This window comes from Falco rusticolus, chromosome Z (genome assembly GCF_015220075.1).
Source record: "Falco rusticolus isolate bFalRus1 chromosome Z, bFalRus1.pri, whole genome shotgun sequence".
Classification (NCBI taxonomy): domain Eukaryota; kingdom Metazoa; phylum Chordata; class Aves; order Falconiformes; family Falconidae; genus Falco; species Falco rusticolus.
Genome location: NC_051210.1, coordinates 81,572,035 through 81,585,698, shown reverse-complemented (window position 1 = coordinate 81,585,698; position 13,664 = coordinate 81,572,035). Strand labels below are relative to the sequence as shown.

General features: G+C 39.1%; 1 protein-coding gene across 6 annotated transcripts in view; it reads left to right on the top strand.

Annotated features, from left to right (window-relative positions):
• Window positions 1–13,664, top strand: part of DYM (dymeclin) — a 215,301-nt gene that overhangs the window by 85,494 nt on the left and 116,143 nt on the right. For all 6 annotated transcript variants that reach the window (XM_037373245.1, XM_037373248.1, XM_037373242.1 and 3 more), the window contains 2 exons: window positions 4,035–4,213; window positions 10,145–10,270. In XM_037373245.1, coding sequence (XP_037229142.1) covers window positions 4,035–4,213; window positions 10,145–10,270 — 305 coding nt within the window. The remainder of the gene's footprint in view (window positions 1–4,034; window positions 4,214–10,144; window positions 10,271–13,664) is intronic.

The window sequence follows — 13,664 nt, the reverse complement described above, 5'->3', positions numbered from 1 at the left end:
CCCTTCAGCCAGCCCATGGAAGAGCTGCAATAGTATGTTTTCTTCTGGGAGTTTTGAGGTGGAGTTCCTCAGCTGCTGGAATTTAATGGAAGGGGCAGAGGGAGAAGCATGCTCTTTCCTTCAGACTTGAAAAATTTTAGAAAGCATAATTTCATAGAATATAAATTATACTGACCTCTAAGTAGGTTGGTTATGTAAGAATCTGCAGGAGTCCCCTCAAACTTTATAGCACTTGGGGAAATTCTGTTTATCTGGAGTCATGTTCCTGAGAGCCAAGATAAGCAATTGAATTGCAAACTGGACTGATTTGCTAACTGCATTCTTGTATTGCAAATGTGTGGAGAAACTGGTTAATGTAAACACTTTGATGAGACTTGAGTACAGGGAAAGTTTCAGAGCTGTTTCAGTGCTTGCCTGGTTTTTGAGAAGGCTGGTTGGAGTCTGTGTATCAGGTAACTGCAGATGTGATGCTGGACTCAGTCCCCTGCTGCAGAGAGTCTTGCTTGCGATGCAGTAATGCCCTAACACAGCTTGGACTACTTAGCTCAGCTTTCAGGCAGCGTGCTTCTTTTCATATGTATTTTATCCATACACTTAAATCTCTCTGAGTTTTAGCCACGGGGTTTTACCTTTCCTTGGCTTTACAGGGTTTGACAGTATGCACAGAGCTACTTGGCACAGCTCAAGTGCTACATGCTAACCTGTGAAGCCACATCAGTGCCTCTGAATTACTCACTTTATTTGTATGCCTTTAACCATTAAGTTTTTAGAAGGTTGAGCTCTAAATTCATTCACGTTTACCTAGGAAGTTTCTTTGGGTTTTGAGGATGGAGGATTGTTCTTTTAAAGAAGAAGTCTTAGTTCTGAAATGCCCCTTTGATTTATTGGATGCTGTTAACAGGCAGTGGAGTTCAAATTCTTCATACAGTTTTTGTTTTGTTCTTTTTTTAAACTGCAAACGTCTATGAATGTTTTATTTTGGTTGAGTTTGTTTTGTGGCATCAGTAATGAGTAATGTATTTCATTGAAAACTGTTACACATGTACCATTATAAAATTTTAAAAGAACTTATGCTATGTCATAGTAGCATGAAAAGCCATATTTACTCTATGTGTACGTTTATAGAATGACTTACTGTTTCCCATAAACCTGTTTTCGCTAGCAATACTCATATAACTGAGCTTAAATCTGATTCCTGTGGACGTTCTGAGGGGCTGTGGTAAGAGGAGAATTACATGAAAAAGAAAGGCTGGTTGCTGTCCTAATGATCTATAGTATGTGACTATAAAATGAAAACTGGCTTTTTTGTTGAAGTAATGCATATAATTTGAGACAAAGCTAATACAATTCAGGATAGTTTCTTCATTCTGCATGGTCTAGAATAGTTTAATTTTTATGTTGGTCAGTTCAACATTCTGCAGAATACTACAGGATATATTGCAATTGCTGAGAAGTTTCTTTAATACTGTTTAGGTATTTGTTTTTTACAGTTTTTAAAATATGCTTTAATAAAAAAGATAGTGAAGTGCTATAAATATGTGGCACAAGTTAAATATCCACAGAAGCAAAAACTGAAAGTGAGTGGATGCTCCTCAGCTAATGAACCATGGCATCAAGTTGCTGCTTAATAGAGCACGTTGAATTGATGCGATGTTGCTGTCTACATCCAGGTTTTCCCTATTAAAGAGAAATACTCACCTAAAGTGGGATGGCTTTAAACCAGTTGGTCCATAATCAGGATCAGTGATTGTAGGGGTCTTGGGGCAGCAAGGGTAGTTCAGAAAAGACAGGTTTGGGGCACTCCTCTGCCTGTTGGTATGTCGTTGTAGGGAGAGGCAAGGTTTCCATCGCTGATGGGCTGCATCTTGCCTCTGTGTGTGTGGCAGTGCCTCCCGACTCCTGCAGAAAGGAGAAGTGTTTGCTTCAGTGCCTCCCACTGAGTTCAGCTAAATGGCTGGAGCTGTCATCCCTCGCCCAGGCCAAGAGAAGCAGCCAGCTCCCTGGCACGTCGTCTCTGCTGGGCCCCCAGGAACCCAGTGGGAGCCAGGGCTCCTGTGGGGCTCCCACAGGTCTTCCAAGTACTTTTTCCTTCCAGAGAGGGTGGAGATGTTCTTCAAAATAAGTGACAACTACCACATTCTTCCATGCTGAAAGTTATTTAGAAACTTTGCTAAGAATACAAACTACAAAGAAAGGGGAAGGACAGACGCCCACATCTCAGTGGGTGCAGTGAGCTTTTGTGTGATCAGTCCCTACCAGTATAGAGATTTGTCCAGAAGAGTGGAAAAGTTTGGTCAGAAACCATGGGAGTATTCATTTACACAGCCAAATCTGTGTTGACTCATGAATGCTGGCCATGGGCACCTGGCGTGGTGACACTGTTTTCTCAGCATTTTCTGTGGTGATGCAGTCTATAACATCTGAGAAATCTTTCAGGATTTGAGGAAGAAGAAAGATTTGGATGAAATGCAGTAGCTGCTGCCTATTATGCTGGCTATCGAAATATAGTTGGCTGCAAAATGGCTTGTTAAAAGGCAGGTTTTGAAATTTGCATTGTATTTCTCCCCTGCCCTTTATTCTCCTGAGTCTTTTCTTCCTTTCCTTAAAATGCCATCTGTCCACAAATCACTGTGCAGGAGGAGTAGTAGTACTGTCATGCTGTTTGATACAGCAGAGCTTTCCTAAGTTAATGCGTTTTTAATAAATGATAATTCAGAAATCTCTAGTGTGGTGTTGTGGGAACTGATGAATTGTAATTGAGTTCTTCAACTTTGGACATCCTGCTTATAGTAATATGGAAATTTTTAAGTCCAAACCTTTAGTATATTGGAGTATCCAAACTACTGTTGTTCCCAGAATATCATCTTGCCATGAAATTGCTGTAATTTTTCCATATGCATAGCTTGTTTGTGTGCTCAGAAAAGATAGCTTTTGTATTCAGTTGCCCAGATGCTGAAATAAATCAACGCAAAAAGGCAGACTCGTCCTACTTCATGTATCATCACAGAAGATGCATGTTTTGGTTGGATGTTTTTGAACAGAGCTGGACAGGAAGATACTTCATACATATTCCTGTGAAGCTTTTTGAGAGCTGAGAAATGTACCTGCTCTGCGCTGGAACGAAACCTTGTACTCTCAAAGGTTTTTGTGGAGAAGGCAAAGGCAAAATCTCTGACTTGGGGAGATTGGGAGGCTGAATAAGGACATGAATCTGCCTTTCTGACATGAGTGCATCATTTGTCACACTAGCTTTTTCCACTGGAAATTCCTGACTGTTAGAGATCTGTGCTGATGGAGGTTTTTGTTGAAACTGGTAAAGCTTCTTGTGTAAAGGTTCTGTGAACAGAAATCTGGTTTATTCTCACTAACAGCTCTGGCACAGATTGTATTGTGCCATGTGAACATGAATAAACTGCTGTTGCTTTGAGGGATCTTAGACTGTACAGTGTGGTCTTTTAGACTACTTAACCCACTGAACTCCCCACCACACTTGCATCTTTAGGGTCCTGACAACACCTATGTTTCACTGAAAATGTACTGATAGCCTTGACCTATGTGTATCTGCCCTTCATGCCGAGAAATGGATAGGAGATAACACCTTGATGCTAAACCTGAAAGTTTGGGGTGCAGGGTTTGGAAACATGAATCATCAATACGTGGGGTCCAGAGAAGAGGCTGTAGCTGCCCTCCTTGCAGCAGCTCCTGGGACTGCCTTCTTTTCTAACAGTGGAAGCCATTTGGGTGAACAGAATAGCTTTTTGAAAAAAATGAGTGTCTGTGCAGAGGCAGCGGTCTTACTGTTGCTTCTGTGGGTGGACAGCCTCAGGTTTTTGGCATGACAGAAGCTTCATGAGATCCTATTAAGGCTTATGACTATCAGTGGTAAGAGTCATGGATGATTTTTATTTCCTCCTTACTGTGATGTCTGTATGAAATATTTCACCAAGAGATTTTTATGAAGTTAACAAGTAGCTGGGTGGTAAATGTATTTGTTCATGATTTTTTTTTAAATTATTATTATTTCTTTATTTCAGATAGCACTGCTTTTTCATCATCAAATCCACACACCTTCCAGATTAATTTTAACAGTTTGTACACAGCTTTGTGTGAGCAGCAGAAATCTGATCAAGCAACTCTTCTTTTATACATGCTTCTGCATCAAAATGGCAATGTACGGACGTATGTGTTGGCACGAACGGACATAGAAAGTCTTGTAAGTATTGCTCTGCTTGCCTTACACTCATCATGAGGGGTTGGTCCTGGAAACCTGAGTGTCACCCGCTGCCACAGTCCCCTGTTCTGTGGTAGGGGCAGTAGGTTCTGGCTCACTTATTCACCATTTCTAGCTCATTTATTATGTCATCTCAGGTGTATGATGCTAAACCTGTCACTGCAGTAAAAGACAGTACTGATAAAGCTACCAGGCTGTCTTTGATTCTGTGCTTCTCGGTGTCACTCTTAGTCTGATCCAGGTCAAACCTGCTGACCTCTGGGCATGGTGTGAAGAAACCGGTAGCAGATACCATTCTGTTCGTTATTTTATTTTTCTTTTTTAGGTATTCAGGCCGAAAACTTACACAAGCTTACTGAGTGCGTACAGGGATAATAGTTAACGAAATGAGCTGTAACTTGGCTAGCTTGCCAGATGTCTTACAGGGTTGACCTGCAGCTGAAACTCCTCAAGGAGCAGCTGACAGATTTTATAGAAATGCAACTGTAGTGACTTTTTAGCTGCTTTAAATAGCATTGTGGTTAATGGCCAATGTAACAGACACCTGGTACAGTTTTTGTAGGTTATTAGCTTATGCTCCCCACTTCAGTAATGTCACAAACCACTTAAACAAATCTTACTTATTAAAAAGCATTCCTTTAATAAGATAATGGCTGTCTAGGGGAGTTGGTAACGGAATAAAGAACCCTTTCCATTTTAATATTTGAAGTCTTGCCAGATAATTAGATCCCTTGCCTATTTGATGGCAGATATGAAATGAGCTTGGTCTCAGTCCAAGTTCTAACAGATGTAATGCTAAAATCAGAGTTGATAGACGCCACTGTTGGCAAACTAGGGTGAGATGGCTGGATATTGAATTGATTCAAGACTGAACTTTCGTGTAGTCCACTGCAGATTATCTAGGTGAGGGCTGAGTCATTTTGCATGAATTCTGCAAACAAATGGTCATGTTTAATTTCCTGGGCTGTTGGTATGTGATATGACAAGTTTCAAAGCTGCTAGCCATATCGATTTACTTCACCTTTAGAGAAATAAAGGTTAGGTGTGTGCATTGTTTTATAATTATGATGTCTGATATATTGTAAAACTTACAGAAAAAGCATGAGGCATGTGTGTCAAAACAACTCCAGATGCAGGTACTCAGACGCTCTGCAGTGTGGGAGATTTTCATATATTATCACCTATCTTTCCTCCTCCTCAAAAAAAAAAAAAAAAAAGCCAGAAAATAACAGCAGTAATCAGCAACACTAAATGCTTTGTGAGAAAAGCTGAGAAAATCGAGAAAAGCATCACTGAAAACTCAACAGTATGTTTGATTTATTTTTTAATACCAAAATTTGAAACTTTGTGCTCTTATTTTGCTCTTCATGCATACTGTTAACTTTTTGTGATCACTGCTGACACATTACTTACAGTTTTCTAATCATCTTGTTTTTAGCCAGCTAGTAGGTAAGGAAGAGCAGCAGTCAACTGAGAAGAGCAGTTTTAATTGCTTAGTAATGCACGCTGAGCCAGACACAAAAAGGATTTGGGTTGGGAGGGTTACTGGACAAAGAAATCATGATCTCTCAATTACAGCCCTGCTGTGAAAAAGGCTAATTCAGTCTTGGGCTTGTAACGAGGCGAAGGGATAGGAGTAATGGAGTTGGTTATTTCCTTCCCTATATGGCAACTGCAAGAGTGGTGCTAACATGTTGCATACTATTCTGGTGGTGTGCTGCCATACTTTGTAAAATATTTACAGGCTATTGAAAAATGAAGAGAGTGTAGAGAAAGATTTTTTTTTTTTCTTGCTTTAAAATTAACAATAAAACTGTGAGAGGCTTAGAAAGTGGGTCAGGAAAGAGTTTAGGAAGCATCAGGATGTGTACATGCGTTCACAAGGGGAAAGCCTTGAACAGAAAGGACTCTCCACTTCCAGAGAGGAGTGGTAAGAAGTAAAGACTGGATGTTGAATCCCACAACTTAAGAGATATAGGAGCAGAAGAGTTAAGGTAATTAATCCAGAGGCAAAACAGTGTTCTCTTTGGGTATCTTTGAAGGAGAGTGAGTGTCTTTTTTGAGGAATATGGCATAAGTCAGTGGCCTCTTCATGCAGAGGCAGCCAGGTGAAATATAAGGGTGCTGTATGAGAGGTCATGTCAGCAGTCAGCCGAGTGCTCATCTTAAACTTTTAGGGGTTTTGCAGGTTGTTCCTGTTTCACTGCCCGCAGTGCATCACATTTGTTGTGTTTTCCCCTATTTTAATTCTTCTCGGTTTTGGTGCCCAGGAAGTATTGCTAGCAGATGCTATGTGACATTTCCTAGAGGTTTTTGAAATGTGCCTTTGCTCTTTTGTAACTTTATTTTAATTTGTAAATTGATTCATTATGTTTTTCTTAACTGTTATAATAGACCATGTCTCAGCTTGCTTCCTAATTTTTATATGAATTTACCTGTGTCTGTTATAGATAAATACCTTTATCTTCTTTTGGGCTTTATAATGCTTTACCATTAGTAAGGCAGTGCATCCTTTTTGCTCTTGTAATAAGTCTGCTTGGTAGAATTAATGTTTGTGTGTCTTCCATAACTTATGTCACTTTGTATACTTTTATAAAATAATTGGGTTAAAGATCTGATGCCATTAGGGATGTTCAGATTCTGGAATTTGGCTATCTTATTGAAAGTACCAGCAAGGATTCTCCAGGAATGGTGGGACTGGTGAAACAGGGAGCCATCAGCAATTTTTTTCATAAGCATAGAGTCATGGTCTGTAGGTGGGAGAATGTTGAGCCTTTTTCTGTTTGGAAGATCAGCCATCACCCATATTGCAGGTAAAAATACTGATGAGATATCTGCTTATAAGAAATAAGCTATTTCTTTGGAATATGTTTATTTTGGATGCTAAGTTGACATTGCATTGCTGCTCAACATGACTGGACTGAAATAAGGTATATGATGATGTATTTATATCAATTGATGGTGCAGCAGTATTTTTTCCTGTGGTATAAATGTGGCTTAAGCATGTTACTTGTGTGGCTATGCGGTCTTGTGTTTTGTTGTATACTAAAGACAAGCTATTTTAAAACTCTTTGCTGGGGAAACTGTTCCTGACCTTGGACTGAATATAGCACCTGCAATTTTCAGTGTCTGTTTTTACCTGCCCCTTATTTTGGGGATTAAAAGTAACTTTTTACTGGTGGCTGTGTCTTGCCAGTTAAAAGCTGCTCCTGATGGAGCAGCGTTAGTCATAGTCCAGTAATGACAGTTTAATGATGATGAATAAAAGGGCCAGCAATACGAAAGGAAGTGGTTATTGTCTTCTCAGTGTGTAGCTGGACAAAGCCATCATGTAAGAAGGTAGATGTATAAGCTTTAGTATGTGTGTACAACATAAAAGTGTATAAAAAAATTTTTGGTTACAATTCTGGGTACGTTTAAATATAATTAATATATTTTATATTATAATACATATATAATATTTAATTAAAATTAAAAAATAGTCAGAATATAAAAATAAATTAAATTTTGATTATATTAAATTAAGTAGTGGCTTGCCAGATAGTTTTTGTTCTGAGAACAGTAATACTTGTCCTAAAGGGGTGTGTGCCTCAGTGATCAGTATACAAGGAAAGAGTGTTTGAAGGAGGAAGGGCTATAGCAACTGTATGAATTGTTTCAGTTTTCATCTGGAAATGGCACGTAGAGAGGTTAAGTTGCTATTTGCACCCTTAAGTTTTGCCTGGTATGTAGATGGAGAGAAGTGTGAAAGAGGAGTGGGAAGGAAAGCATGGCTGGGGAGCGGAGGTGGGAGGAAGAGGTTTGGAAAGCTCTCAGGGTGTGTTTGGGGCAGGAAGACTGAGTGCAGTGATCTGGAGAGCCAAATCGGTCTTCAGAGTGAGGGTGATTTCAGTAGCTAGTATACAGTTTTAGTGAGAGTACTTCCCTGTGTCGGCCCTTACGGAAATGTCTGTAATGTCTCAATGTCAGAACCAAGGTACCCGTTTTTAACGCAGCTTGTAGCAGCACACTTTTAGGACTTGGAGTGCTTAAGGAACACAAACTCACTTTTTCAGCTGTAGTTTGACCTGATAGTGGTGTGCCTAGACAGAGGAGATATGTTGGGCCATTCTGAAGGAATACATTTCGGCAGAGTGCTTTGTATGGTGGAGTTTAGCATTAACCAGACTGGATCACAGTTACACTGAAGGAGCGCAAGGCATGTACTTTATAACGCAGTATATTCAATTTTGAGTAGCTGTAAAAATTAACAGACACGGCTATTTGGGAGCTGTCTTAAAAATACAAAGCTCTTCCACTGGTTACTTTCGGAAAGGATTTTGTTGGTCTCCCTGCAAAGTCAAGTTGTAAATGCAGTTCTTGGTAGTTTTATATTGCTTCCTGCTGTATGAAGCTTATCGTAATGCTTGGACTTGGAAATGACTTTGACCTAACACAGTGCAAAGCTACATGCAATATAAATATTGGAGATGGAAATGATTTGAACAATGGCCTAATGCAGTGATGTTTGTTTCCCTTTTCCCCCATCCAAGGGAAAGGACTAGTGTTTTTTGCTATATGCCAAGTAGGTACTCTGGGGAAAACCTGGTCTTCACTCAAGACCTATATTCACAAAACACAAAGACATGGACTCTGGTTTCAACTAGAGAGAGAAGTTTGTGGAGGATCCTTTGAAATGGTAAAGCAAGGATGGTTGCAATGTGTAAATATTTTTTTTCTTTTTCTTTTGTTGTGGTATTGTCTTGACCCTGGCCAAAGCATCTGTCAGAAGGTTTTGTGGTTTCCAGCATGTAGGTCAATCTCACTGGTTTTAATAGAAACTGTTGTGTGTTTTAATATGTTCCAACTGCTTTGGGACTGGTAGACTGTAACAGAACATTCTGGTAACTTCAGAACCTTGTGGAGCACTCGGTGTCCTGGCCACTCACCAGAATAGGTTTCACATGATTCATCTTGCTGTACTCAGCCTGTTTTGAAAAACAGCAAGTCTTTAGGTGTTGAGAAGCTTCTTGGAACAAATTCTGCATCTCATCTGCTATCTTGGAATTGAGAGTTTTCTCCAGTTCCTTTTTCCAGGCTATTTTGTGATTTAGGCCTATTTCTGCAGCTCAGAGAAGCCATGTTGTACTGAGCCAGTGGAAAGCTCATTTTCAGTTGGTAGAGAGACGTTTGCATCTGGATTAACTTTAGACTAGCATCCAGGTATGCTTGCTGTTGCAATGAAATCTCATTTTCATTATTATTGCAAGACTTTGGCTTAAGCTGTTTATCCTGGTGGAAATGTTGCAAGACCTTGGGCTGAACTCTCATCATAATGTCAGTTCTCTTTGGCTGCATATTGTCTAGAATTGGAAAAACAGGCCTTTTCTAGTCTTAACCCAACCCAGACTGGTTCTTTTCTGGGATTAGCTCCACACACCAAAATGAGATTTGAGTTTCAGGTCTCAGAATGCCTCTGTGCACCTCAGCTCCAGTATGCTTGGCTATGTTTGATGAGGAAAGTTCTTTCAGACCAGGCTTGTGGTAGAACAAATGGTTAGAAACAATTTTTTTCCTCCTTGAAATGGTGAAAATCTTTTAACGCTTTTATTTTCCCCATAGTCTAGAGGGGAGCTAAAGCTTTCAGAGCCTATGGTAACTGGTATGGCTGGAAATCTCATTTATTAGGAATTGAAATTCCATGTCTGACCACAAGAAAGAATTTGTTTAGACTCTCTTGTGGAGGCAGAATGAAACAGATGGAAGGTGTTTGAACACTATACGTCACTATTTAGGGGTGGTTATTTCAAGAGGGAGGAATTGCTATGGTATTGTTAAGGGCAGGGTGATACACAGGAGGTTTAGAGACTCCTCTGGTTATTGTCTGAGGTATCTGAAGAGTAAACTGATGCACACGTTTTTCTTCCCCTACAGGTTCTGCCAATTCTTGAAATTCTGTATCACGTTGAAGAAAGGAATTCACACCATGTTTACATGGCTCTTATTGTTTTGCTGATCCTTACAGAGGATGATGGCTTCAACCGATCCATTCATGAAGTGGTGAGTTATAGTTTCAGTAAATAATTCTTGAGCTTTAAAAATTGTTTAAATATTTATTTTTATAAAGACATATCTGTATATCTGTTTCCTTAGCAGAGGCTGTATGTGTTCATCCAAATTTGGTGGCATATTCATATACGTATTTCTTTCATAAGGACTAGTAACATGAAGGGGGAAGAGTAATTTCAAAACTTTCCTGAGTGAAGTGAACAAACATGCTCCCTCTTGTAGAAGAGATGCTGCATATACCTCTATTTCTGTGTCTTTTTGTGTGTGTGTGTGTGTGTATGTGTTTCCTGTTAAAAATTAATGTAATAATAGCCAGGCAGGCTGCCTCAAAGATGCTGAGTGTTTGCCATAGAAGTGGAGGGGCTAGAAGAGAGGAAAAAAACGGAAAACCTTTTTTTTCTCCTGAAAAACTTTACTTAACCAGTTTGATACAGTTAAGAGGAACTTTTAGTTGGAGTTTTATTTTCCAGACTGAATGTTACTTCCTTATTTGGCATTTCTTCTGTCTTTCTGCTAGATTAATATCTACTGTATGTTGTCCATGTAGTATGATCCAGATTTTGACTAGCTTTGATGGGCCTTGACCATCTGTGCTGCAGAATACGTTGGACAATTATGTTCTCGTTTCCAAGCTTCTAAAGGCTATGATAATGCGGAAGGTGTCTGCATTGGTGTTACGTACTTTTTTGACTGGGACACGGAAACTCTCTTTTGGGGTTATGTGAAATGCAAAAAGCTGGAAACAAAGTTCAAGGTATCTAACCAGAACCCTTCTCCCAGGTAAATTTCCAGCCTGTTTTGGAAGAAACTGGTGGTTTTTGCTGGTGCCAAGCAGTAGAGACTTACAGTATTTACTCTCTAACATTTCAGATTTCCTATAGCTTTTATGTAGAAAGCAAGAAGAGATGGTGTTTATATGCAGTTTGCTGGTAGTAACTTCTAGGAAGCAGCTTTTAGGAGGAGCACCTGTAGTAACCATGCAGATGACTGAAACATTTTCCTGAAGCTTTCTTCTGTCTCACCTTCATGTGCCTTGAAACCTGCACGTACGCACCATACGTGTGTGTGGTATACATTTTTGGGTTCAATATCACTAAGTCATTTAAATTCTCTCATAAATCGAGCTTGTTGAGGCTTAGAATGCAGCAGACAAAATTTCACTCCTGCCTCGCATTCATTTTAAAGGCTTTACACGTGGTCTTTCAATACGTTCCTTACTGAATAAGTGAAAGTGGAAGATTTCCCTAAAATTTGTTAATGAGGATCCAACTGTGGAATGAAAATATAGATCAAGTTTTCTTGTCCAGTTTATTCTTGCCTTTGCAGCTAACCCTGCCAATATAGCAGTAGTGTTTTCTGTGTAATGTGGTTATTAGTTTACTACTTCCATTTTAATAAAAACAAAATAAACCTAGAAGTTCCTTTTACCCTGAACTGATTTTTTTTTTTCCAATCCTGCCTTTGCTTCTTCCATTTTCTTCTCAATTTAATCTTTGATTTTACTTCAGATTTTCATGTAACTGCTGCTTTCTTTTACTTTGTGGTTGTCTTTTCCTACTCCATAGTTCCTGGTGAGAAGCATCCGTTCATTGACAGCATTGTGCAGCCAGAGTTTTGCTGGGTTTGCTTCTTAGCTAGGTAATGAGAGGTGGCTGTACAGTGCCTGAGCCTGCAGGCTCGTCTATGTGAACTTCTCCCATCAGCCCTACTGCAGAAAAAGCTGTGAAATAGAATCTTTTACCATGGAAAGCCAGTGGAGTGCTATGACACTGCAGACGGTAGATGTGGAATGACCTTAATTCTTCCTCCTCTGTTCCTTTGTTCTTTCTCTCACCCTTTTCTCCATTCTCTGATGGATGGGGCATGTTTCATGCCAAAGGAGAGGGCAAATTTGGAGGCAAAAGCAGAATGCTTTTCTACCCTTGCAGTGCTTTTCTTACTGAACTTGTAGGCTTTTTCTTGCCCCATGCTCTTAATCTTGGTGACATGTGGATGGATTGGATGCAGTGAAGGAGAAAGAGGACATCTTCCCTTGTTCGAATCTTAAACTGCGCACTCTGAAAGTTACCTAAATAAACTACAATATAGATGAGTCGATGACTGTGATACTAATTCTTAAGTATTCCTTATAGGAAGGATTCCTTACTTGTAAAAAAATCACGTTATGTTCACATTATGTTAAACTTCAGAAAAATAAAGTTCCCTTCTTGATCTATATGATTTATGCCATTGCAGAACTTTACAGAGTGATGTGGATATCAAAATAACAAAGATGTGAGCATCGCATCTTTGCTTGTGAACTGTTGGGGAATGTATGGGTAGTGGATTCCTGCAGATCCCGTGATGGAGAAAAAGTGTAGTTAGTTCCCCACTTTGTGGAAAAAAGATCCAAATCATACAGATAAATCACTTCCCCATGCCCATCTTTTTGAGTTATTTAAATGAAAGTTTCCAGGTATGACATGGCCAAGTTAACTATTAAAAAACGACAGTATAATGTAAGAAATTAGTCTCATACTTTCTTATCTCCACATCTCCTAAAGGCTGAGAGGGTATTATAGGGCAGCAAAATGAAGGGAGTCAGGAGAGAGGAAAGTTGTATTGGGATTTCTGCAAAATGTGAACATCTAGTGTCATTACATAACTGGAATGAAACTCTTAATCACTGTGAATATTTATCAAATTCTAGCAATTACAGCAGGATTTTATTTTTTTCCCCCCATCACTTGAATAAAGCATGAAGAAAAAAAAAATTGATGTATTTTAGATCAACCTGTTTTTCTCTCTGCTGCTGTGTATCCTGTGTATGGTTCTTAAAAGAAGCATGACTGTACAGTCCATTTAAGGGCTATTTTCCTTTGTGGTATTTAACCCACACTTATTTATTGATTTTTAAGATTAATTTTAGTAAGCACAGTTTTATAAATCTTGTGATTATACCAACTGGTAAAGAGCTCAGGAAACCACAGAAAGTTTTTGACTGCTGAAGCATTTTTTTGTTTAAAATGAATGTGGTTTTAAGAGCCTGGAAAATATGATTAAAACCATAGGTCCTGTTCCTGCAATTGGCTTAATGCAGTTAGATCCCTGTAACCACGTAGAGCTCAATTTTGTTTGCTAATACTAATAAAAACAGAGTAAAAGAGTAAACTCAAGAATTCCCTAAAGGGGACAAGTATTGGTGATTTTTCTTCTCTGATTTATGAAACTATATACAATGACATCAGATGTCAAAATAACATCATATAATACTTAATGTAGCAGTAATATATACTATAGTACTACTACAGTACTGCATGCTGTTTATGCTGTGTGTATGTTTATGCTGTAGTAAACAGCAAGAGACTGTAAATCACAATTTAACTGTATTTTTATTGTGTTAAGA